This window comes from Taurulus bubalis, assembly GCF_910589615.1.
Source record: "Taurulus bubalis genome assembly, chromosome: 4".
NCBI lineage: Eukaryota > Metazoa > Chordata > Actinopteri > Perciformes > Cottidae > Taurulus > Taurulus bubalis.
In genome coordinates, this window is record NC_136592.1 from 17,612,295 (window position 1) to 17,639,326 (window position 27,032).

General features: G+C 39.0%; 1 protein-coding gene across 1 annotated transcript in view; it reads right to left on the reverse strand.

Moving 5' to 3' along the window:
* Positions 1 to 27,032, reverse strand: part of LOC306735565 (CUB and sushi domain-containing protein 1-like) — a gene marked incomplete at both ends in the record, with an annotated part of 394,295 nt that overhangs the window by 178,114 nt on the left and 189,149 nt on the right. The window contains 4 exons of the mRNA XM_079217050.1: positions 2,477 to 2,554; positions 5,027 to 5,139; positions 19,170 to 19,377; positions 20,415 to 20,609. Coding sequence (XP_079073176.1) covers positions 2,477 to 2,554; positions 5,027 to 5,139; positions 19,170 to 19,377; positions 20,415 to 20,609 — 594 coding nt within the window. The remainder of the gene's footprint in view (positions 1 to 2,476; positions 2,555 to 5,026; positions 5,140 to 19,169; positions 19,378 to 20,414; positions 20,610 to 27,032) is intronic.

Genomic DNA, 27,032 nt, shown 5'->3' on the forward strand with positions numbered 1-27,032 from the left:
ACAGATAACAAAGCTAGTATTCTACAGGGCAGCGATAATTTTACAAGAGGGACAGCTACTTCTGAGATTCTTTAAGCACATATGGACCATTGGTGATCACCGTGATTTTACTTAACATAATGATAAAATCCACACAGGGTAATGTGCAACAAGATATGGACAACAAGTCATAAGATTATGTAGCTGTGTTTGCAGACAAGCTTCAATGCTTACAGAGTTAGAGTTTTGCTTTTCATATTAATATGAATTTAAGAAACATGTAGAACATCACATTTCCAAGACTATACGATAACTATTGTTAATACATGTACATGTCAGCCTGAGAGAAACCGAAGAGTTACTTCACAATAAAATGTTTTTGTCAGCTGGCCCTTCTTGTAACAAGCAAATGCAATGAAGCTCAAGCATAAGTTCAGTAAGGAAGACACTCTTTACTCTCCGGTTCATTCATAAGCTCAGTCTCTAAGTCTCACAGCGATTACTCCATCAGCTAATTGGGGGCGTGTATGTTGAATGAACCAACCAGTCGGAGTCAGAGCAGTTCCGTAAGCCAACCACAGTGTTGTTAAACTTTTAAATAGTTTCTCCTATCTGCTGTCGTCAGTTGTAATTTCAGCTCAAACCGATGCGACCCTCCTCCACCCCAGGCACTTCGAGTCAGAATTCAGCCCTGCTCATCATTCATCATCGGGTTACAGCAACTCCCTTCTTCAACACCACCACCAGTGTCTGGACTCCAGAGGGTATACTGCTGTCGCAGATGTCAGCATCACTACCCCTTGCTTATTCTAATTCAGGATGGAGTCCAATCGCCAAAGACTTTGCACTATTCAAATATATGCAACTGTAATACATTATTGTTAAACTCTGAAACAAGTCTCTCCTGATTGAAATAGCTTTGGACTCAGCAGACTGACTTCAGGCAATGTTTTGACATGGAAACAAATTTGTGTATGAGTGTTCTTACATTTATGTGTGTATCTGTGTGTGCAAGCTTAGTTTGTGTAAGCAAGAGTAAAACGAAAGTGTATGTGATGTCTAAACTACATCATTGATAAATATAATAAACTGATTTACCACAGGAACTCCTCACATATGCATGCACACTCAAATACACAGAGAGCATACTAGTTTTAATCTTAATTGCCACAACACATGAAGAAGCACACAAGCACACACAATTTCTTCGTCACAATCACACACATAGTAATGTTAATTGCACCAGCACATGCTTGGCTGAGCGTGTAAATCAGCAGAATTATTGATGAGGGGTTTATTATGAGGCTAAACCCAAAGGAATGGATGAGGTATGAGCTTGGGCTTCCATGACAATTAAAAACCTTTGTCACATGATCCGGATACTGTTTTGAGGGCATCTGCAAGCTGCATAGAAATATTCATCATATTTATCGTTCAATTCATCGTTTAGTTGCCTCATAGTCAATCTATTGTTTAAGTTTATTTTGATTCCTATTAGCTGCACCTTAGGTGAAATGTGACTTATTAAATATGTTTAGCTTCATAGCAGAAGAGATGCTTTTCAGTATTATCGTCCATTGTGACCTTTTCCTGTTTAGAAGGTTTTCTTTGTTACCAGCAAGCATGTAGGAAGCTTCCAGCCGTACAGTATTATTGAATCCATTCGCCCGTCAACTATTGCCACAAATATAATAAAATGTCGTGCATTGCATTTCACTACTGGATAACAACATGTCTCAGAAGTAACTTCACTTGATGTAGACTACACTGTCAATTTACGGATTCTTGGCTACACCTCCAGAGGGAACAAATGAATGGTAATTGGACCGGTACTTGTTTTGGTGCTTTTCTAGTCTTCCGACCACTCAAAGTGCTTTAACGTTACATGACATCATTCACCCATTCACACACTGATGAGAGGAGCTACCATGCAAGGTGCCACAATAGGATTATCAACCATGCATACACCGTAGGCATGTACATGATGGTTCTACAAGGGGGGCTGACACCACTAAAAGAATAATAAATAGTACATTCTGAATCAGTTCGCTCTTTCAGATTGTTCTACAGTAATTACTAAGAAGTAACCATACAAAGATTGAATGTTGTGTAAACAAACTAAATTAATTGATAGAATAGTTGTTACTGTAGTGTAAAAATACAATGTCTTTGCAAATACTGTGTGTTTTTGATATATACTTCCATCTATTTATAGTGAAAAATAGATGAAATTACTGCTCTTGCCACATCAAGGATGGATGCAGGCTGCCTGTCCTTGTGTACATAAAGTGTGTGTGTGTGTGTGTGTGTGTGTGTGTGTGTGTGTGTGTGTGTGTGTGTGTGTGTGTGTGTGTGTGTGTGTGTGTGTGTGTGTCTGTGTCTGTGTGTGTGTGTGTGTGTGTGTGTGTGTGTGTGTGTGTGTGTGACCAAACGTTGGTTGTAAAAAGGGCTTTGTAAATGACAGTCACACACAAACAGCAGCCAGTAGTTTACTTACAGACAGCATTTTTGTGACTGGAGTCTTTACTGGGCATCATCTTCACCCCTCTGGACTTCAACTCTATTGCTTTTTTCACTGCAGAAAGGAGAAAGAGAGATGGAGGTTCATTATACATATTTTTGTATTAAACCTAAATTACTGTAGGAATTTAAATGCTTGTTATTTTCAGCATTGCCATTCAGTACACATCAGCTATGCAATTGCTCTGCAATTCAGTAAGTGCTTCACACTCGCCTTCCAATAACGAACCTACAACAAATGCAACAGCGGCAGAAACTGAAAAGAATTAGAACAGGGGAAAAGGAGAAGACATTAAAAGACACAAGGAAGAAGGGACTAGAGAGGAGAAAATGGGGAGAGAAGAGCAAAGCGATGGAGCAGCTTTAGAATGGATTCCATCTATTTTATCGTAAGTAGTAGCATTGCAGATGATAACAAAAAGTCTGTGCTACAACCAAACTACATTCCACTGAGAAAAAAATAAGTATTTTTATTCTCTTTTCTTTTCTATTACATCTGATTTCTCTCTCTCTCTCTCACACACAGAGAGAGAGAGAGACAGAGAGAGAGAGAGAGAGAGAACAGACAAACAGAAAGTTACCAATGCCAAGAGCAAGGGACCAAAGACTGAGGAAGAAAGAAACAGCATAACATGAATAGTAAAAAAGATGGAGACAGACAGGAATTTACACACGCAGCAGGACTTGATGGCAAAATATCAAGTCTTGGACTGCCATGTTTTACATTGAAAGCAGCCAATTAAATCTGAGCCGCCACATGGACACTAATATGCAACCTAATATGCTAATTAAGTAAGACAACCAGTCAATTAGATCAGTGGTTTTCAAATGGGGGTACGTGTACCCCTGGGGATACGTGAAGGCACTCCAGAGGGTACGTGAGATTATTTTTTAAATACATGTAAAAGTAACATCCATTCAAGAATCCTTTAAAAATTGTTATTTAATAAATATTCAATAAATTCAAAGTAAGTTCATGAACTGAATTGTATATATTCTATATTAAATCAGACACTGATGGCACAGCGCTGTATATTCCATCTTTTTTTCAACAAAGAATGCTTTGCGCTGGTTGGGGGGGCACTTGACTGAAAAAGTATTTTACAGGGGGTACATCCGTGAAAAAAGGTTGCGAACCACTGAATTAGATGACAGCAAAGGCCCAGAAAGTCAAGACAGGTGGTGTCAGACTTCTGTCCCCAATAATTGCTATTCCAAAATACGCTGAAATAAAACTACGATTTATTCCCAATGCACCTTGTTTGTGTTTTTATATATGTGGATTAGTTGTGAATATGTGTGAGCATACCATACATCACATGTGTCAAACTCAAGGCCCGCGGGCCAAATCCGGCACGCCGCGTCATTTTATGTGGCCCGCGACGGCTTCACGGACCCGTTTTCAGTGAATCGCGGACCTTTGCATGGGCTTTTATTTTGAAGGGGATTTTTTATGTGCTTTTATTTTGAAGGAGATTTTTTATGCAGTGGAGCGCCATCTATTCACACTCCTCAATGCTGCGTTCACAATACGCTTTACTTGTGTGAGTTTACACGTTGGACTATTTGTGATAGTTAACTTTATTACCGACTTTTTTATTTCCATGTTTGTGCATGAAAACACTGAGTCTGTTAATAAAGGCTGAAGTTATAAAATTAGTATGTGTGTTGTATTACCTCATGTCCTTAAGATGCACTTTTTGGTTTTTAATTGAGTATAAAAGGGAATATTTCAAACAATTGTTTTGTGTTGGCATACTGTGATATTGTGTACTTTCTCAGGTTTAAACTGCACCATATCATTAAATCAATTTGAGAAGTTGAAAATGTTCCTCGCATTGGATCTCAGCTCGTCATTAAGGGGTCAAGGTGGGTCCTGCAGCCAGACCAGTTGAACCACTGCCCCAGACCAGTTGAACCACTGCCCCAGACCAGTTGAACCACTGCCCCAGACCAGTTGAACCACTGCCCCAGACCAGTTGAACCTCTGCCCAGACCAGTTGAACCACTGCCCCAGACCACATGCATGTCTTTATTTGCTCACAATTATTTGTTGGACCAGTTATGTCCTTCTCAACTGTGACAAAAAAGCTTTGAAGAAAGTTAATATAATAATGTGCGTTTGATCTTTGTCTTTTTCTCTATTTTCTTCTGTTTTAAGTTTGATCTTTTATAATTGTATATTTATTATAATTTTGTAATGTGGGTTTCTTAACCCTAAATTAAATGGACTTCTGTCATAGTAACAGAGAAATTTGCTTCCATATATTTTTACATTTATATAAATGCATGTACAATATTTTTACACTTGAATAAACAATAATCTAATACAAAGACAGTTAACATTATGTTCGGGAGGAGTTAAATGTATACAGTGTTACAGTTACAACCGGCCCTTTGAGGACGACCATGATGCTGATGTGGCCCGGGGTGAAAATGAGTTTGACACCCCTGCCATACATGTACTGTATGGATAAAAGGGAGGCAGAGAGCAGATAACTAATACAACTGAAAGAGTGTGATATACCTTGGTATTGAGCACTGAATCCTTTTCTTCGATGGTTGCTATCTGAGGAGAAGTGTATCCGAAGCCAGTTCTTATTTGATATCACCGGTGAGGGCAGGGTTGTACCAGTCAGCCTGGAGGTAAGCAAACAAGAAATAATTCATAAAAAACACACAAAAAAAGAAGAATGTAGCCAGAGAGACAGTATGACAAAAATAGCTATTAATAATCACACGTATTAACTACTATATCTGGAATGTGTCAGCCTTTCTAAGTATGAGTTTACTTGCACTGACTTTTGTTCCTTAACATGTACCAGCTGGCAGCAATTAGCAAGTAAGTAGCTGTAGTATATTTCACAGTATGCTTACTGTAAAATGAACCACAGTACCTATGGAATACTGTAGTCATTTTTACAGTAATAATCCAGTACCGTCATAGTTATTACAGTAGTTATGAAAATACTGTACTTGTCATCACAGTAACCGTGTACAGTTTACAGCAAATCCTAGATTACTGCAACATGCATCACTGTATTTATTTTAATATTGTTAATTAATTACATACTGTAAAATGAAGACACAGATTTTTTCAACAAAAGTCATTTATTTTAATATTTCAACATTTTAAATAAAACATTTACATTTACATTTTGTGTAACATCTTTTTGTGTAACACAATTTTGTGTAACACAATGTCGCTTTCCCCGTCTGTCTGCGTGACAGCTAAACCTAACATCTGTGTTAAAAACGGATTATGGTCTATTCCCGCTCAAAATTACTGTATTGTGATTCACAGCAACATTTATTTACAGTAAGATTCACCCGGGAATGAATTTTGACCATGATGCATTGCAGATCTACAGCAACATGCTGTATATGAGTTATACAGTAAGAATATGGCCAGTATACAGTAATATTACTGTGAAAACTACAGAAACTTGTTACAGTGAGAAATTCAGCAGAGACCGACCAGCACATGGGAAAGAAAAGGTATAGATGTTACAAAACTCAAGCTCTTGTAATTGCAGATCCACAGTATTCACCCTCTCTAGGGAATAAGGACATGTTGTACAGTGCATTATGTTATTATTGTGTACCATGAGTATATTTCTACATTGCTGGTAAATGTCACGCTGATAGAGAGATTATGTCCTGTTCCAGAGACGAACATTGTAAGAACATTCGGTTGCAGCACGTACACTCGGTTCATGGACGTGCTCATGAAAGATGAGCTTACATATTTCAATTTGAGGTCGAAAAACATCTCAAACAAAAATACATTTGTTAGAGGAAGGTGCTTCAACATGCTGCCATGTAATTGCAGATTAAAGCCTAATAGATTGCAGCACAACCAACTACTGTTATGAAATAACCCATCACAAAAAAACACGAATACAATACAGTTTACAAAGCAGAACATAGAAGTGTGAATAACGCCACGATCTAAATTACTCCATCCGATTGCCCGTAAATAAAAAATCCCTATATGAAGCAGAACTTTCAAAGAGAGTTCAAAGTATGATATTGATGTCACTTTGCATTGTCCTCCGAGGTGTAAAGGCTGGCTGCAATTCAAAGAGATTTTAGCTGAAAAGCAATTTGTTCCACTGGCTTGGAACATGTCTTATATCTTCCCCTCCCATAATGATCAGCACTGACCAGAAGCAGAGCACTGTGCTTATACTGGGTGCGGTACAACTCCCACTCTCTCCAAAGTGTGTTTAACTGAAGGAATATTCAACAAATCTTTGCTTGGGGGAAAAGAAAAGTGAAAATGCACTAATATGTCTGTTCATTGATTGATTGGAAAGCAACAGAAAGCCATAATGAAGAGCACATCGTAAAGTATTAGAAAGTCGGCAGAGTTCAGATGTTCAAAACCCCTTTTTAAATCATCACCACTGAGACGATGAGTTGGTTGCCTATGGTAACTCTTACATCAGCTTTAGCTGCTCTCACATATTGTTCGGAACGGCAACCAAAACAGTAGTAAAGAACAATTTTAAAATGTTGGGGAAATGGTGTACTGAGACCAAAAAGGAAATGATGTAAGAGACTGCCTGGAAGCCAATGTTCTACCATCCTCCCTAGAGCAACAAGAGCCACTGTAACTGCCCTTCAATAATGCCGCAAGTATACTGAGTAGAACAGGAGGGAGGAAGAAACACAGAAAAGGATAAAGGCAGAAACAAAATATGAGTGGTAAAAAAATATATGAAGAGACCCGTAATTGAATGTTTATTATTGGAGTGAATACAGTTGAAATAAAATAAATAAATAAAGAATGTCAGATGACACAGTATACACATCATATTGACGATAGAGCAATATGTAGTCAGCTAGTCAATTAGTGTGATTAAATATGTGAGATAAGAGAATAATCACCAGAAAAATTATGGGAATTTGTGAGGGCACTATAGTGCATAAATGTAGGTCCGAAATGAAGGACAGTCAATAAATGGACTGTACAGTGCTTTTCTAGTCTTCTGACCACTCAAATAGCTTTAACACTACCTGTCATCATTCACCCACTGATGGGAGGAGCTACTATGCTATCTCACATTCATTTTCCATAGGCACAGCTATGGAGGCAATTTGGGGTTAAGTGGCCCATGTCGTTGGGACATCAACAAGGACTAGTGGAGCCGGGGATCGAACCACCGATCCTCTGATTGAAGGACGACTCTGCTCTACCCACACCCACTCTTCCCACATAAATATAATGCACTATAAACCAGTAGTGGGCAGTCAGGGCCTGCTAAGCCTTCACTGCTGGCCTAAACAGAATCACAAAGTTATAGCTATTTTATAATTTAATTGTTTTATATGTATTATATACATGTATTATAATAATTTTTCCCTATTAGCTTATTTTCTCATTGCACAGCTCCTGTCTTCATCTGTTGCTCTGCCTTCAGCCTGCAGCACTGCTTCCATTGCTGGTTTGAAAAATATTTTCATCCAATCAGATTTTTTTCTCCTGTGTCTCTAGCAAAGCAGTTTAAACTGGCCTTTGCAGATTAAAGTACGCAGGGAGTGGACGTTGTGGTTGACTGTCATGGATTTCAACAAATCAGATCTTCAGGTTGACAAGCTGGGTGTATTCTTTGACATGCAGCGCCTGCGAAATGGCGTGGATGTATGATTAGTCAGTGGCCGAGCATGACCATTAACATGCGCTGTGATTGATCAGTGGGGCAGCGTGACTTCTGTCAACGAAAGAAGGAGAAGAAGCTAGAAGCTAGAAGCTAGAAGCTAGAACCTAGAATCTCAGGCTGAAGCCTGAGAAACAGAGGTTTACGGAGGGTTACGGGCATGTGGTGAGTGAAATGCTGGTTGTGTCACTGTTTGTACATCTGCAGCCGTATTTAATCATAAACAAACCACAGCGCTGTTGTTGCTGCTGGTCGAGCCGGGACTGGGGCTGGTCCTGCGCCTTTCCCCTCGCCAAGGTGCCAGCAGCTGTGCAGGAGATGTCTTGTGTGTGCAGTGTTTCAGTGCCGCCATTTTGTTGGATTGTTTTGTTATAACTAAATCTGACTGCAACATGCATTGTCCGTTAATGACGCAGCAACGGCGAGGTTGGAGGCTTGCTCCACCTGTCCGCTGTCAACCTTATGCGCCACAAGCCACAAAAAAAGTGTTTTAAAAACGTCACCTTAATTATCTCCGCAACCACATGGTTGTTTAACTTCATTTAAATTGCTACAATACCGTAACCCTTGTGAGAAGAGACCTATGGTTTAAAACAATTAAAGTAACCATTAATAAAGCACCTTTTTTTCTCTTCAAAGTGGTTAAAATAGCTGCGCAGGTCGGTCCACACACCTTGTGTGACCTCTCTCCATGCCCGCAATAGTGCAAAAAAATCATCCGTATAGCAGAGTGAGTGTCTGCTGTCCACACATGACAGTCTGTATGAACGCGGCGTGTAGTGGGCAGCGCGCCGTATTGAGTGGGCTGGTCTGACCCGTACCTAATGTGGACTATGCGGCACTGAAGGCCTAGGTCGAAAACGCACGACCCGCCACTGCTATAAACTATATTCTATGTTTTGCACCTGACCCCACCATGTATGGTGTGTAAGGAAAATTGTATCTCTATTCACACCAACTAAGTTTTATGTTATGAAGTATTTAGTTAAGTAAGAACACACGTTCCAGTGCACCTTTACCCTGGTTATGTTTGTGAGTTTGTGATTTTATCTCATACTCTATACTTTAGCCAGGTTAAATAAATAAGGGATCATATGGTGATTCATATTAAAGTTATGTAAAGATGACAATGACTGAGAACTACAGAGAGATAATCAATATTCAAATAGCTTAATTCCATTACATGTATTTTGTCTAGCCAAAAATCACTAATTTGCATTAACACATACAACATCCTTTGTCCCGGGACCTCAAATCGGCACAGGAAAAACTCCCCCCAAATATTATTACAAACATAATCAGAATCATATTTATTTGAAACATGGCAATTAATTCATTTTTAAGGGATACAAGTTGGCAATAATAAGCAGCTGTTTTACTAAAAAAAGCAACTTGTTGGAAACATATCTATTACATACCTTCCGCCTAGAAAAAATCCTCATTTGTAAAAACATTCCTGGCAAATAAACGGTTTCTGATTCTGATTTTAATGCTTGTCTGATAGGCATGACTCAACTATTAATATCAATGAACAAAAAAGACCATTAACAGTTAACCATCCCATGGTGATGATTATTAATTGATGCATTAAGAATATGTAAAACTGCTCCTCTCTAAAGAAATGACTCATTGAACAATACCATTATAATACCATGCTATTCGTATACTTGTAGGGAAATGTAATATGAAGAAATATAATGTATTTATTCAAATACATATTTAGTTACTTGAAATGTTTTGATTTAGTTGAGACGAGATGTGTGGGGATGGCTTACATATCTTATCAACACACATTTTTGTACCAAGAAAAATATGCTTGTCCAGTATTATATTGGGAAATCACTGCTAGTGTTGTGTTATTACAGCCTAGGGTTCTCTGCATTTGTAAAAAGAAGGTTATTTAGGAAATTACTAATCAATGTAACAATGGTGATGGGATATTATTTTAATTATTTTTCTATGTACAAATCAATTATTATTGTACATCAGCTGAGATTCTACACAATTCATATATTTGCTACAAATGGTTCATCGTATCAACATATTTGTACCTCAGTATAACCCATCTGTGTTCCTTGATATCATTTTATTTTATTTTTTTCTTGATTAGCAATATATTTGTTAGTTTTTTCCAGCAATGTCTTCCAGAAATACTTCCGGGAGAGAGTGTGACTTAACAAAACCCATACTACCCAACTAACCCGACTAGGATGAACTGAAATAAAACAGCTACCCTGTGACAACACTGGAACCAATCCTGGTATCTTTCCCCATAACATTTATGGAACAATGCTACAAAAATTGTTGACCAATCTTAATAATTGTGTTCAGATGGATACTAGTGGTGAGAAAGTGGGAAAAAATCAATAATCACAGCTTTAACAAATGTACCGAGAGCTCGCTGAAAAGCAGCCCTTCTTCAGAATAGGTTAAGGGTCGAGGACAGCAATGACGTTGACAAATAAGTTTAACAAATCATTCAGGACATCAAAATAGGAAAATCTGAAAAATACAGAGAGAAACAGAGAGAAACAGATAAAAAAAATAAGAGAAATATGCTGAATCTCTTCAATTATTCATGTAGACTGGCCAGCTGTCTGACATTGGAATGAGGGAGAGACAAGAGGTCAGAGAGTAGGAGGAGAGAGGGAAGAGATATGAGACTGAACTGAAAGGAAAGAGAGATGGACAAAATGAGAAGAGAAGATGAGAAAGGGATAAACGTTTCAAAGAAGACAGCCTAAGTTAGTGAAAATAATATACATGAAGCAGAACAGAGCACAGGAGACAGGTCGGACAGTAACCAGTGAAGCAGGTTATGGGACGAAAAGCAGAAATGTGAGACTAAGAGGAATTTACAAGGTGAAAGAAAGCAGAGAAAAAAGAGGACAGAGAAAACATGTGAGAAAACAAAAGCTGATGGATGAAGAACACGGGAGAGGAGGAAGAGAAGGAAATTCACTTAAATTAACAGAGAGAGAGAGAGAGAGAGAGAAAAAGAGAGAGAGAGAGAGAGAGAGGGAGAGAGAAAGGGGAGGCAAAGAGGCATGTCTAAATGAGGTTAGACATTACAAATACGAGGTTGCAATGGATAGAGATAAATGAGAAAGCAGTCACTGGAGAAAGGAGAGGATGGAGAACAGAAAAGAAGAAAGAGAATTGAAAGTTTAACATAAAGAAAGAACTCACAGGAGGAGAAAAAAAGAGGAATGTGTACAAGATATGAGTGGTGAGGTTTGACAGACCTGAGAGGAGTAGGCAATAGGAAAAAAGAGGCCAAATCACAAAATACAGAGGAAAGGGGGACAAAGAAACTAAGAGCAGGTATTTCTGTGCACCTCTCTATAATTAGACCACACGCCTTTTGGTGATACATGAACGTCACAAAGAAACAGATATCACTTTCTACTGTCTAGGTACTGTTGTTTTGACCCTGGTCCTCCATACTGACTGCTTGTATTGCTTGCAATACTTTATTTTAAATGTATTCCACTGCGTCACAAGTCCGGGTAAATGTGAGCACCTACAAAATGACAGAAAGGCACTGTAAAAATAAATGATTGGAAACATGTCAAAACAGTTGGAAAGTGCATTATCCACAACAGATAGCTGTTTATTCCAAGAGCTTAGTGCAAAACCCTGGTACACTGGTACTTTTAATCTCATAACACGCCCACGCACTCAAACGGAAAAACACACACACGCAAGCATGCGCATACACGCACAAACACACACACACACACACACACACACACACACACACACACACACACACACAAATAGCAGCGCCAGTAAACATAATTTAAAATGTAAATGTAATAAGAGGACAAGAGATGTGTTTCAAAGTGGAGTAAGGAGACCAAGAGAGGTCTGGTGGTTACAAAAGAGGAGTGGGGAGAGAGGAAAAAAAGAGGAGGAGCAGCGGAAATGGCTCAGAAAAAAGGGATTTAAAGGGAGGAGTGAAAGGAGATCTAAAAGAGGGACATGCGGTGAGGGCAAATAAAAGAAAGAGGCACTAGGCACTGAGGATGGCTGAGATTCATCCACAGATGCTGCAGGCCTGTTGTGTGGTGCACTTTTAATTGGCAGACAAGGCCATTCACAAATGTCAGTAATGATCAGGGAATTGCATAGCTAAACCTTCCAGGGAAAGCGTATGTCAGGATGCTATCAAATAAATCCTGGCTGATTGTCACACATTCATGAGTAATAGGCTCAGTCTTGGAAAAATAGATCAGCATGTTACCCACTTCAAGTTATTCCAACGGGGATGGGGATTTGCTAATATTGTGTTTGGTAAAATGCTTGAGATAATGTTCTGCAGAGATTTCTGTGGGAGTTGCTGCAGGAGTATGAGGTGTCATAGCAGTGACATTAGATTGGTATTTCTGATGTTTGCAAATTATGTTGTCCTTATGGGTTCATCAGACCATTATCTTTGATTCCCCTGAAGAGGTTTAGTGTGATTAGCTTTGGATAAGAATCAGCAGCTTTCTGACTGAAACCATTCTGGAGTTTTTGCTTGTTTCATGAAGAAGAATAACTGCCATGGGGCAAAACGTTTAGGAAACTTGGAGCTGACCGTAGCACACGACGCCTGCCACCCCTCTATCCATGCTTCACCTTCTACCCCTCTTGCCACATTATTGGGTGCAGTGAATGTCCTCAACGAGGACATTAAAGGATGAATCTAAACCTACCCACAGACACAATCCATAAATCCCACTGCTAGTTGTTTGCATTGGTAAAGTAGCCAAAAATGAGATTGTAGTTGCCACTGATTTAAATGGAAATGGCTGGTCTGACACTATGAGAGTAAGAATGACAGAAGTCTGCTGGCAAATAGTAATATCTTGATGTTGATTGAAAGAAAACATCTTTAGGCAGTTCTGGCAAATGGTAAAATAGTTTTACCAGCCTAGTGAGAGGGGGCTATGAGGGAGAATCCAGACCAGCAAGAGTGGCTAAATCTCTCCCTTGGCCCTAACTGTCACTCCGGATCCCTCAGACAAAGCTGGAAGAACTTCCCACAAACAAACGGAACATCTGGGCTGCTCTTCTTATGCTGTTACCAATCAATGACTCAGATTCTGTCTTGGTTAAATGACTAGAAAATGACCTGGATAAGCAAATAGAAAATGGATGACTGAATGGAAATTACTGTGCTACAACTATTTCTATTGCAGCCAATAAAGTAATTAAAAAAGAAACTGTGTATGTGTTTTTGTGAGAGAGAGAGAGAGAGAGAGAGAGAAACATGATAGCAAAAAAGAGAGAAATCAGAGGTAATAGAAAAGAGAAGAGAATAAAAATACAGCGCAAGTAAACTGCTTACAGTCTCCCTTCAATAAAACCCTTCCATAAAAGGGTCTGTATATGACAATTACGTATTTGTTTGTTTAAAATAATTGGTTTCCTTTGGTTGAAAGGTTTGCAAAGTACCAAATTGTATTGCAATCCATCCAAAATTGCCACATTTCACTCAAACCCACCAATGTCAACCTGCTGATGTCAATACAGGAAAAGTTAGGGGATCACCAAAGTCATTAAGATTCATCTTCAGGGGATCATGACTATTTCTACCAACTTTCTGTCAGGATGGCTACATTTGTGGAAAATCAGTTAAACATTCAAGTGAGTGAATGTAACACTGCACTTCTCGCAGGTGTCATGTTTTAAGGAAGGAGAACATATAATGAACATGCGGGTAGTAGTTTCCACATTATGTCAAGTAAGTGACTCTGTGACTCAATTTAAGGAATAATTGGCAATTAGGGCCCCTGTTTCAGTTAGAAGTGGAACAGGAAAGGATTCATTGAATGTGAAAATTCAGAGATTCCATCTCTTTAAATCAGCATCACAAACATATTAAAAATCCTTCACTCTCATGGTGATGAGACATTACTGCAAATTATTGAGTTTTCATCACCGGCAACTGGGTTCAAATCAGTGTGATGAATGTAGTAAGCAATGAGGAACAAAATCTGATAATTACTGTTGGTCGTGCTCCTTGGATATAATGGCCTTTAGTATAGTAATAAGTCATTCAGTTGAAGAAAATGACAGAGCACCATTGGCCTTTTGTCTGTGTTTTGATAGACTGAGATAAAAGAGAAAATGAGGACAGAAAGGGGGGAGAGAGAAAGAGAGAAGAAGGGATAGCCGGAGAGAATATTGAGAATGCAGAGAACAAGGAAAGAAGGACAAACGGATGGAAGGGTAGAGGTTAGGTTGTAGACAAGAGTCGAGGAGTTTAAGAGCAGGATTACTTAAAATGATTAAGTAATCAGTTATAAAATCTGTTCAGATTTGAAGATACCAGCTTTAACAACAAAACAGATAACAATTTGTACGTTAGATTTTATTTAGGATAAGATATTAACGTGTTTGAAATGTTCAGGTCACCAAGATTTCAGTGCACAAAAATAAACATGAGTATTGCAATGGGGCCTTGGTAATAACAGTGAAAAGTCTCTGTATCTCATATGTCAAATAAAAAATTCCAAGGGTTTCAAAAGACAGGCCTACTGTTGCTTGGAGAAACAGATGTTTTTTACCTCAGATGATAATACGGGTAGATCAAATCAAGCATTCTGATTGGTTGAGAGTGAGTCACGAGGTGTAGTTTATTCAGCCATAAAGTACTGTACAGCCTGTTTACATTTAGAGCGTTCCATATCAGTGCGCACTTAAAATAACAGGTAGATTTAAATTGCGCGACCGTTAGTTGTCATTTCAAGCTTGGCAGTTATCAAACATGTTGGTGTAAACTTTGATATTGTAACGTCCGCAGTAACGTCTCGCATACGTTGGTTTCCTTAACTTGCAGGTGTATTGCTTGAGTGTTCACAGTATTGTAACGGGGCTCTTCGCTAACAGTAACGTTAGCTCAAACGGAACAGCGAACAAGCTCACGTAGCATCCCCCACACTAGCATAACGAACGACAACACACACATCACTTCCTCCCTAAAATGAGATGAGGAATGAAAAGGGTTTGACCACAAAATCATGATAATTTCTAGTGAGAGATAATTACGTCGGTAATTTCCCGACGCGAGGCAAGTTCTCTACACATCATGGAGGAGAAAAATGACGGAGAAAAGACGGACAGAAGCAGCGAGAGCACTTCTTTACATCGGTGGCTGCGTGTCATCCTCCACCCTGCTTCCAACCAGCCTGGTTCAGGCAGTCAGTTTTATAGTCCCGTATGTGCGTCCCGTGCGTCTATTTTAAACTATTTTGTGCTGAAAGGGAGCTTACTATTACTATTTATAAAGTCGCAGGTACCCGTATTATAAAAGCAATAAGGTACTCGAGGCAGTACTGTGTCGACAATAATGTACAGTTCAAGGGTTTGCCGGCCCTCCGCTGCGCGTCGGGCCTAACAACTCCAGGGCTCTCAAGTTTTTAAGACAGATGAGAGTGACATATCCCCCCCCCCCCCCAGCCGCGCCCCCGCCCATGCCGTATGCCCACAGACCAGCTCCCCTCCTCTCCATATTATTATTAGCTTTATTTTCATTGGTTGCTGGATTACATTTCACCCAGATACAGATACGTTTTTCTGATTGGCTATTCGTGTAGCCCATTTCTTTTTTTGATTGGCTGATGAGTGGCACCTCGCGGCAAGACCTACAGGGGATTCGGGGGAGACGTGCTTGATTCCTCCATGGTGAGGGCAGCGCGACCAGGTCATGTTTGTGCGCTGCGGCACATTAAATAGCCTAGAGTTTTTCAGCGTGAGAAATACGATGTGTGGCGGGAGGGCGTGACTTAAGACCGAAATGCGTGACAGTCACGCTCAATGCGTGACACTTGAGAGCCTTGCAACTCCCTTGAACAGTACATTATTGCACGACACAGTACTGCCTCTCGTACCTTATTGCTTAATTATTAACTCTCTGAAAAAGTCTTCTTTCTGGATTTAGTTTACTTGTCAGATTACTTGTTTCACAGAAGAATACGGAATGTCCTATTGATTTATGGAAATTACGTGCAAATACATGCACTGAGAGGGACTGTTGGCCTCCTCAACTGCATACAGAAGCAGCTGTGTGACCTGTTGACATTTCCCTTGCTAAATAGTGAACAAAAAATAAATGCATACTATAAGCCATACAGGGCTAAAAAGCAACACAACACAAAGCAAAACAACACAAATGCCTGGAAGCCTTCCTGACCCCTCTGATTTTGTCTGCAGCTATTTTCTACCACATCCTTTGTGCAGTCTTCTTTATCTTTCACTCACAATTCGGGTGAAATAAAGTTCACATTAGCCAGTAACTGCACAATTTTTCCAGACTGACATCACTCAGAAGGCAGGTTTCAAAGCATTAGAGCGTAGCAGGTCAGTTGAAGCTTGAAAACTGCCTAACCAGGACAAAATCAAACTAATTAGACAAGTAAAACAAATAAAAATAAAAATAAGTATGTTAGTGGTCCAAAAGCAGCATATACGGAATGACATAAGATGATATGGCCATAATTATATTCTGAATTGAATCAAATCATCACTTTGTCCAGTGTGTGTGTGCGTGTGTGTGTGTGTGTGTGTGTGTGTGTGTGTATGTGTGTGCGTGTGTGTGTGTGTGTGCGTGTGTGTGTGTGTGTGTGTGTGTGTGTGTGTGTGTGTGTGTGCGCGTGTGTGTGTGTCAACCTGACATTCGAACTGCCAGCTAGCGGACAGGAACATAAAACAGGAAATTGCTTTTGGGACACCCAATCAGAAAAAGCTCACGGTAAACGGAAAGAACCCATCACAGTGGTCCTGTCAGGTGTCAGTCATTTTCACAATGACCTGCCCACTTGCCTCAGTGTAAATGTCATTCATCTCTTAATCCCACCTCTGGGGAAAAGGATTTAGGATTGTAAAAGATACAGAAGCCCATTAAGGTTTATTTTCATATAATATAGTCAAATAAATGCAATTTAGTTTTAGGCCTGGCGTCAGTGAACTACCATCAAATATACGAGTCATCTGAGTGACTTTTGACGCTTTCATTTGGGACCTTTGTTATATACCCTCTTTCTCGCTTCCGCTCTACCCTGCATTTACACTGCCACATAATATACTTTTTTTTTAAATTAAAAATACAAAAAAACGCATAACTACTGTTATTGTTGTGTACACTTCTAGAGGATATCAAAATACGTTTACTTGGTTAATAAACTACACTACACATTTTGAGATAAAAATTGTTTTTCTTATCCACAAATATTTTACTGAATATTTTACTTTCATACCACTGTAGTGTCTATCTGCCAACTTAAATATTATATTCCTTGAAATTATTTTAATGAATTCTCCAACAAATGACAAATGAAACCAAAGGTGTCAAAAGGCTCCAGTTGCTCACGTCACTGTTTTCTATGTGATAAATCCTTGGGTGTGCTCCGTATCTTCCCCTCTGCATTGCGGGGGTGGGAGGAAGATACGGAGCACACCCAAGGATTTATGTTGACAGTGGTCCTTGAATGTTATACTGTCAGAGACAAGCCATGTGTGTATGTGTGCAAACTTGAGTGTGTGTAATCTGTCAGAGCCTAGAGAAAAAATCAACAGCTCACACAGTCAGAGCGCCACTTAAGCCCTGACACTAACACACACACGGTATCATGAGGATGCCGTGGCCGATGTGTACCGCTCTACTGGTGACAGGACTAAACATGCAATTATTCTACATCCTTTTGTTTCCAACTGGTGCTGTCCTTCACTTATTTATCAGTCGACCTATCATTCTGTTCTTCTGCAAGTCAGAAGAATGTAAAAATGGAAGGCAGTTTCTGCAGGAGATGATGATGTATAAATGTTTTTTAGAAATCGTATATATGAGAATATTCAAGATTAAGATTCTAAAATGATATTGTCATTGCCATATGACCTTTGTGCAGTTTTGAAGATGCTGTCTTCTTCTTTTTTTAAAACAAAGGATTACAAAGACATATTACTAATAATGACCTATTCTAGAAAACATACATATATCGAACAATGTCATGTAAGCAGCAACCAGTACATAAATTGAAATATTAATTTAATAGGTGTGTGTTTTTTTTTTAAATAACTTTTTTCAGTTAAACTGTAAATAATTACTCTTCCTTAAAAAGCAAATGCTCAAAGGTGGTGTAACAAAGGCTGACATAGACTATTGCGGAATAACAGCCTTTACTAATTAACTAAATGTAGTGTAATTTTCTTCCGTGTTCCTTTTCAACCATATTTATGAAACACTGAAACCCAGATGTCTACTACCTTAAATTTTTGAGCAGCCTTGGCTCCCAGGCATGTATGTTGTTATTACTGAAGGAGGCCAAACTGCTTTCCCCTCTCTAGATTTCCCAAGCAGTTCCAGCAACTTCAAACAGCGACAACCCTGCAAAAACACACCTATCCTGGAGATGTGGTGTATTCTAAACAAACCAACATGGATACCAACAGCGATCTACATGCAAAAGCAGAGTGTGTTCTGGTACAACATGTGACCACAGAAAATAGGAGTGAAAACAGCAATGAATCACCTTGCCTGTGGGATTTGAATGAAACAGGAAAATCAACAGGGTTCCTGTGCAGCTAATCAATCAGTAGTTGTATCTGTCCTCTCGAACAACATCCTTACTCCCCCCCCCCCCCCCGGAAGTATACAAGTTAGAGAAAAATGCGGTGAAAACAACAACTGATTTCTTTAATGTGAACACGTCAGCTCACAAAACAATAATGTCTCCAGGCTTCTAATTCTTGGAGAGTATAATCAGCTGTCCCCACTTAAATCACAGAACGAGGCTGTGGTTTCTTGCGTGTGTTTGTTTTCCTGTAGCTCTGAAACACGAATGCTAAGTCAATGCTATTCAACTTTCAAACGTCAGTGGTGACTGTGTGTGTCTGTTTTTATTATGGTCCAACTCAGCATGTGGTGTGTCACTCCTGCTGATTTTCACAAAGACTTGTGTGCCTTACAACATGACTACTTATCTACTCGACATTGTAGTCTGCTTATGAAATGTATCTCACCATATGCTCGGTGCCTCTGTCCCGCTGATTTCCAGGAAGTCGTACTTGTCCTCTAATAAGAAGTCGTTGAAGACAAGAGCTATAGTGTCCCCGGGTTCAGAGAGGATTGACCACGTACAGTCCAGGTTGTTGTCATACTCTGCAGGGTATCCAGGACTGGTTATTGAACCTGCAGTGCCTCGCAACGTACCGCCACATGCTCCCTCCGCTGGAGAGAGAGGTAGCATGACAAATAATTAGAAGAAATAGCAACTCTCTAGCAAATATGTTTTCATATTTTAAACTCTGGTTTTGGTGAATCCTTTCCTGGGTTGGCTTGATCATTTCCTAGTTATCTGTTATTGTTTTTTATTTTTAAAATATATTGTAAAAAACAATACTCATGAGGGTTATTTACATTGAATCATTCTCATTTCTTGTGTGCATACATTTTAAATTGTTTTACTGTTTATTTTCTACTCAAACTGGCATTTGTTAATTGCATTGTATGAAAGGTTCTACTGATTAATTGTTTGTTTTCATGGTATCTTCAACAGCTTAATTTCGTACATAATGTAAACACTTAGATACATTTTATATTTTAGATAAATTAACATAATTCACATAAAAAGATTCCAAGTAAAATACCAATAATAGTAATTTTCATCCTCATTATCAATTATATCATAGTTACATCGTCATTAATACATCAATGGTACATCTTCAAACTCTTCACAAAGGAATTAATGTGAAAAAAATAAATATTATGTATCAGCAGAAATCCAATCATTTAATTGAAGCCTCTGAAAAACACAACAAAATGTTAAAGCGTGTTTGGCCCTGATGGTGAAAAACTGGACTTAACTGTCCTAGTCTGTAGACTAATGAACCACCAGAAGAGCTTTGCTTGGGGATATTAGGCTCCATCTGGTTGATATGATGGTTTGTTAGGCTGTTCTCTAAAAGTAATCAATACATTGGGGCTTTCGTCTTCCTCCGGCCTGTGACCTCCTGTTAAGGTCCTTCAATTCTCATGACCCAAACAATTGTTTATTTTTCTTTCAATTTTGTCCTGCTTTTCTTGTTTGGCATTAGGAATGTCTAGAAATACATTTCACTCATGAGCTAAGTGTTTTGAGACACGGGTACGATCAAGAATGAGAGGATATGGCTTAATGGCTGACATAGAAAAGAGAGGAGAAAGAAAAAAGAAAGGGAAAAGGAAGATTGAAGGAAAGACGGAAAGAAAGAAAGAAAACATCTTACCTCGACAAAAAGGTGACGGGAAGTCCCACTGTGCTCCACTGCCAGCTGATACAATACATGTGAGGATACTGTGTCCTTCCAATACAAAACCTGACTCACAGCTGTATCGGATCTTGTCACCCATGTTGTACCGCGAGCCATGAATGACCCCGTTAGGGATGAGGCCGGGGGTGCCACATGTGTGGCTGGGCAAGACTGAAACACAAAGAAGAAAACAGAGAAAATGTAATTAATTCATTATATCATATCCAAAATAAAGCAACTAATATTTGTGACCCAACTTCGCGATGAGCTAAAAGCATTTTCAAAGCTTCTCTGAATGTTTCATTTGAATATTTTTTGCTTGCCAGAAAAGCTAAAACTGTATAGTATTTACTAAGAAAAAAAACAGTATTTCCACCTGACCCTCAGGTTAGGAACCATTAATACAGGATACTTATTTCAACAACAGTTTTAACAATCTCTTGGATCTAAATTGATAAATTATGTGAAGATTCACACAAAACTGAATGTCAAACAAATCTCAGAAAATCAACAGCGATGATGAATCACTCCTATTTATAGAGGAAATAGACCAAATAGACCATTCAGAATTGACAACATAAAATAAGAAAAAGTGACTGTGGTATTTAGATGTCTCTGGCTAGCATTTCTTTCTCCAATGTGCATCCGTTGTTGCCAGTTCTTAGACGACACAGCTCTACAGTGCAGGCAGCTAAAGGCAGCTCATGGTATAACCAGGCCAATATCAATCTGTAACCGTTGCCAGCACGCCTTACCTCTACAGAAGGGACATCAGCACAGTACAACCTGGTCTGACCCCGGTGTACACTGTGTTGTGTGTATTTGTATAACTGGAGCATGTTAACTTGCTGGGTGTATACTGTGTGCATGGCATGTGCATCCAAATGGCTAAATGTTATGTGTGCATGCACAGTGCAGTGTGTCTATGCGTAAATCAGTCAATCTGTGTGTTTGTGGATGCTGCTCCAATTAAACGCAAGCATGGTAATTAGACAAAGCTTCACCATGAGACCCTGAGAACTAGAACAGAGAGAAAGAGGGAGGGGTGTGGGGTGAGAGGAAGACAAAGAAGAAGAGGAAGTGGAGAAAAAAGAAAGGAGGCTATAGAGATAGACAGGAGAGAGGAGAAAGAAGAGGGGGAAAGACTCGCAACTGAATGATGGAGGGAGGGAGAGGGTGAGAGGAGAGGAGGAGGAGACAGGAAAGGGTCAAGACGAAGACTCCAGACAGACAGGAAAAGAGAGAGGTGAACTAATTACAGTGGGTCCTAAACATGTATAATTTACACTAATTGACTCATTATTCGGATTGTATGAAGTCATGCATCAGAGGCAAGTTACTCACACTCAGTTGACCATGCCGTGCTCTGTGCAAACATGCTGCCTGTTTTGTTTTAACAAGATGAGACACACAATCAAATTCAGACCATAAACTAAAGCACTGACTGGAGGATGGGAAGAAGGAAGAAAAGAGAGAGAGAGAGAGAGAGAGAGAGAGAGAGAGAGAGAGAGAGAGAGAGAGAGAGAGAGAATGAGATAGCAACGGAAAGAAGAGAGAATTTAAAAAAATTATGGGTCTGAGCCAAGTCGTTAGTCACACTTATGTGACCGTACAGTCCTGTGTCTGCCAGGCAAGCCAGCTTGGTACACATAAGTATTCACTCATTTAGTGTGCTGTCTCAAATGATCAGGGGATATTTTGTAAGGATAAAGTGTTCACAAGTATTGTCAGTATCCAGCTAATTTTAAACTTAACAAGAGCTGCATTTTTGAGAAAACATTTTAATTTTGACAATAAATGTTCTCTTTTCAGCCATAAAATATTGAACAGAAGAATCTGGTTTGCTGAGATTCAATTGCAACATAATCTTTGGTTTCGATGTGCAAAACTCTGGATTGACTTCAGTGCTAAAGTAGGATGAATATGAGTGAATATATGAAATGTAGCTTAATTTTGGCAACATCTGGCAGGTGACATTACCAACTTGCACTTCATATTCATATACATGTTTACTGCAAGTGATGGCTTTATAGCTGTATTTAAAGAGCTTTGATATTAAAGGAAGCCCCCCCCCCCCCCCCCCCGCCCCCTTTTTAACAGCAGCAGTTTTAATGATAAGAAGGCATATTACGGATGGTACTGTCAAATACAGGTAACATAATACTTCTGTGCCCATGCAGTAGCTCAGTGTAACGGCAGACCTAATACATTGATGAGAAAGATAATGTCTGATTCCTTTAGGTGTACTAAGCAGGGCTCAATACACATATGCTATGGTAAGACAATATCAAACATAAACCGTAATTAATGTAGGTGTTATACTTTTATCTCCACCTGACCTCATTGTTGTCTCTTGTCTTCAATGTTTAGAGCAATATTCAAAATAGATTTATTGAGTTATTATTCCTACAAATTCTGATAACAAATGATAAATACCTTGTTTTACGTTGCCATCAATAATCAATATCATCTCTGGTTATTGCAACTTATTTACAAGGTACAGAGAGAGAGTAATACTGGCTTTGTGCACACAGAGCTTGAAATTGTTTACCTTGTTTTTAATCAGCACTGTACAAATGTGTTTAGCTGTAACCTCATGCCAGGAAAGTTCACATTAGCCGCCCGCAATTGTATTCAGTAGCATAATCACTTTGATTACTTAATATTGGATGACTCCTTTGCTTTTCATTGTATTATATTCTAGCAGTTTACAAGTCAAGGTCATTTGGGGTTATTTCACAAAAAAAGTGTGCATTGCAGTCCCGCACCAATCAGAATACTAAACATGGTCAGATGAGTACAAGGAACTGGTGTTTGCTCGTGAGGAGCACGGAGGACAGTGCAGTCCTCATTATTTCAATACAGCTGATTTAGTGGGAATTAAATGTTCCAAACACAGAAGTACAACATACATAATTTTCATATGACTAAACATGTTTACAATCTGAGATACAAATATACAAAAGTATATATTTTGAAGTAATAAGCTTGTTGATGAGGTGGTGCTCTATACAGGTACTGCCTATCTTGCAAGTTAATTTACAATTATGTATCCAGATCACTATAATACAGCCCTGCACTTCACTCCTGTAACTTCTACTGTTACATTAGAATACATAATTATACTAACCTGGTCTTAGTCAGTCAATGAAGTTACTGTTAAGCATTTCCACCCCTAAACGTTGCAATGTGGTTTGTTGCCTAAACCTAAGTTCCTGTGAATACAGAAGTTTATCTCAAAAAGACAATATTCATGTAACGTGTGGACACTGACACGCCGTTCCTGCTATGTCTATAACTGATGTTAGAGGGTTTACGGTTTGAAGCTTAGAGCCACTGACAGTTACGAATGTAACGTTCTGCGTGTGGTTTTCTTAAACCCTGTTCATGTATGTGTATGTGAGTGTGTTAAACCCTGTTTGTTTGTGTGTGTGTGTGTGTGTGTGTGTGTGTGTGTGTGTGTGTGTGTGTGTGTGTGTGTCTCTCTCTCTGTCTGTCTGTCTGTCTGTCTGTCTGTCTGTCTGTCTGTCTGTCTGTCTAAGTAACTGATGATGCTCCTCTGTTGCAGTCGTCCCATTTGGCCTTTCACAGCCTTAGGGCAGGTCAGTGTGTTGCTGTGGTAACTTGAGAAAGGTGACGGCATCAAGGCTAAGCAGCACTGATGCCAACATTCAAAATGCGCCGAGAGAAGACTACAAAGTGGAAGGACAATGAAAGAGTTAAGAGAGGAAGGAAAACTTGTGTTGAGGGTAAAAGAATGAAGAAAGACGGCAGTAAATGGCAAGAGCCAGAAGGATTTGAGGAAGTGAGGGAGACAGGAAGAGGTTTTGATAATGGCTTTTGATAAAATAATTTACTCTCAGTATCTTGCAGAAACCTTGTACACAAACAATTGTATCATATTATAAGTTTGATCTTTTTCAATGTATTTTCCCCCCTCTTCCACCATTAGTTTCACTCCACATATAAAACGGAGTCTTTGTAAAGAGCTTGCTCAAACAGAGGTGTTAAAGACACTTTATTATTGCTCCCAATGCAAACTGTTACCAATCACTAACCCTAGACATGGTCTGCCTTTCTAAGTTATTGTTCAGTTAGAAGTGGGTCTACATTGAAAATGTATCTGTCTATGTGTCATATCAAAGGCCCGGCTTAGCGACTGCTGAAAATACGTTTCTGAAGCATGGTTCTCTGCATTACCGCTACAATGCTCTCTCCTACAGTGTAAATATACAGTGATATATTTGCTCGCCATCCACTAAAAATAGCAAAGCAAACAGCTCCTTGAATCTGTTATTGATGCACTAAAGCAGTTACTGGATAAAAGCCAGCCTATCATAACCCCTTGCTTCCCCTTGTGGTTTAAATGCAGTGCACTAGGGGCAGATCAACAATAATTCAACTCCAAATAGAACATGCAATGCATATAAATTAATATTAAATAAAAAATGTATAATTACTCAACTCTTATTGTATTAGGTGATAATCCCTACATATTTTATTTATTCCAAAAGATTGAGTGAGCGATGCTGTTTGTGATGTCACTAAGTCTAAGGTTTGTGGAAGATGACCTCGTAATTACCTGACGGTAACAAAACAACTGAAGTGAACTATATTTGTATCCACAGCATGTAGCTTGCCACAAGCCAAAGTTGGAACAGATGTTTTGTCAAATCTAGCTCCTCATACCTGGCCAAAAAAATAAGTTTCTAGTTTGGTTTCCAGGGGGCTATATAGTTAAAACCAAGCAGAACCAGAACAAATGTCAGACCGTGTGCACAAATTGCCAAACAGGGATTTGGACAGATGTTAGCATTTTAAATTTGTGTGGGAAAATTCATCTTTCAGAGTGATTAAAACTTTGGAAGATTAGTTTCCATTTTTTTGAAACGAAAGTAGTTCTGCATGCAGCTTAATACAAAAATAATGTTGGTGAAATGCAAAGTAATTTTCTTCACCCTGGAAATACATTTAAAAAACATGTCACAAGTCACTCATTCTTAAACCAAAAGTCTTGATCAGTAAACTTTGGAGTATCGTATATATGTTTGATCTTCAGACAAGCAAGAAAAGTTATCCATACTAGAATAGCAGATTGGCTCTTTTATAGCAGATTCTGCACACTCACCACCCCTAGTATACAGCAAGTGTTGGGAAAAAATGCATCCAACATAATTTCACCTGCCCCCCATTCATCATTTGAGTCTGAACTTCCCATCGACAACTCTACTGGGACTTTGAGTTCACAATGAAAGCATCTTTCAATGGGTGCAATCCATAATCCATTAACACCTCTACTCATTTCCCATGATGTACATGTATTAACAAATAGCAATCGCCATACTCCTTTAATCTGTGATTCTTGATGTAGAGTTGTTGCTGTTGGAAAGATGCCAAGGCCCGTGAGTTAAATGGACTCCCCAGTACTGCAAGTGCTCCCATGGTGTAAATGTATTAACAGCTTCACTGACACATTGAACATAATAACTCTAACCAACCAAACACTAATGGGGCTCCTGGCCAACTGTGGCCTAGGGCCAAAGCTGAACGGAGGACCCTCACCACCTGCTGCGCTCCCCTAGTTTTAATGTCTCAACAGCTAACGCGACATTTCCAGCAGCCAATCATATATATATATATATATATATATATATATATATATATATATATATATATATATATATATATATATATATATATATATATATATATATATACATTAAAGGGGTATTCCACCTTGTAAGAACACCTCTGCTCCAACCACTGGAACTCTACATTCATTTTCACTATTTTTCAGGGAAATGTGGAAGAGGACCATTGACTTTCAGGGCAGTGCCCCTTTAAAGGAAGTTACAAAAGTTGTTGGTTGCCAACCAAAGCAGTTGGCTTTAACAAAGAAGACAAATTAGACAAATTACTCAAGAATAGCTTTCCAGTGGGGATACGAAGGCTACATGGCTGTCAATGGTTTCCCTGTATATAATCTGTTTTTAAAGAATCCAATTTACCTAATTAGGTTAAACAGGTTATGGACTGGACTATTTTTTACTTCAAACAGCAGTGTGATTAAATTTTGCAACATAAAATATGACTTACAATAGTTAGCAACTCATTGTAAACCAGTATGTATTAGCATCTCGAGTAATGTTTGCAATCCTTTTAACCTTTTCAGTTATGCTGCGAATTTTCGGAACGCTTTTGGTGTGAGTTTACTCGCTCGACTTTATGTGGTTAATTTGCGTCATTCACTTATTCGTGCCGGAAAGGGGGCGTGAGAGATACTAGAGATATCACTCCACTGGCCATATTCATTCGTGGTCTTGATAAGATATTGGTGGGCCCCAAGGAGTGTGCCAGCAACTGATGTTTCCAGCATTTATTCCCAGCGATCACCAGTGAAGGAGGGCAATCAGAGTACAGACTTCACTTTGTTCTACAACACAGAGAATACCATAGAATAAACCGCAGCATGATGAATCAGGGCTTGTAAAATCAAAAGTTACATAGTAAACAACACCAAAGGATTAAAACTTGGTTGCATACATGTAATACCAAATACCACTGCAATAGCAAACCATATTGTACAGCTCAAAC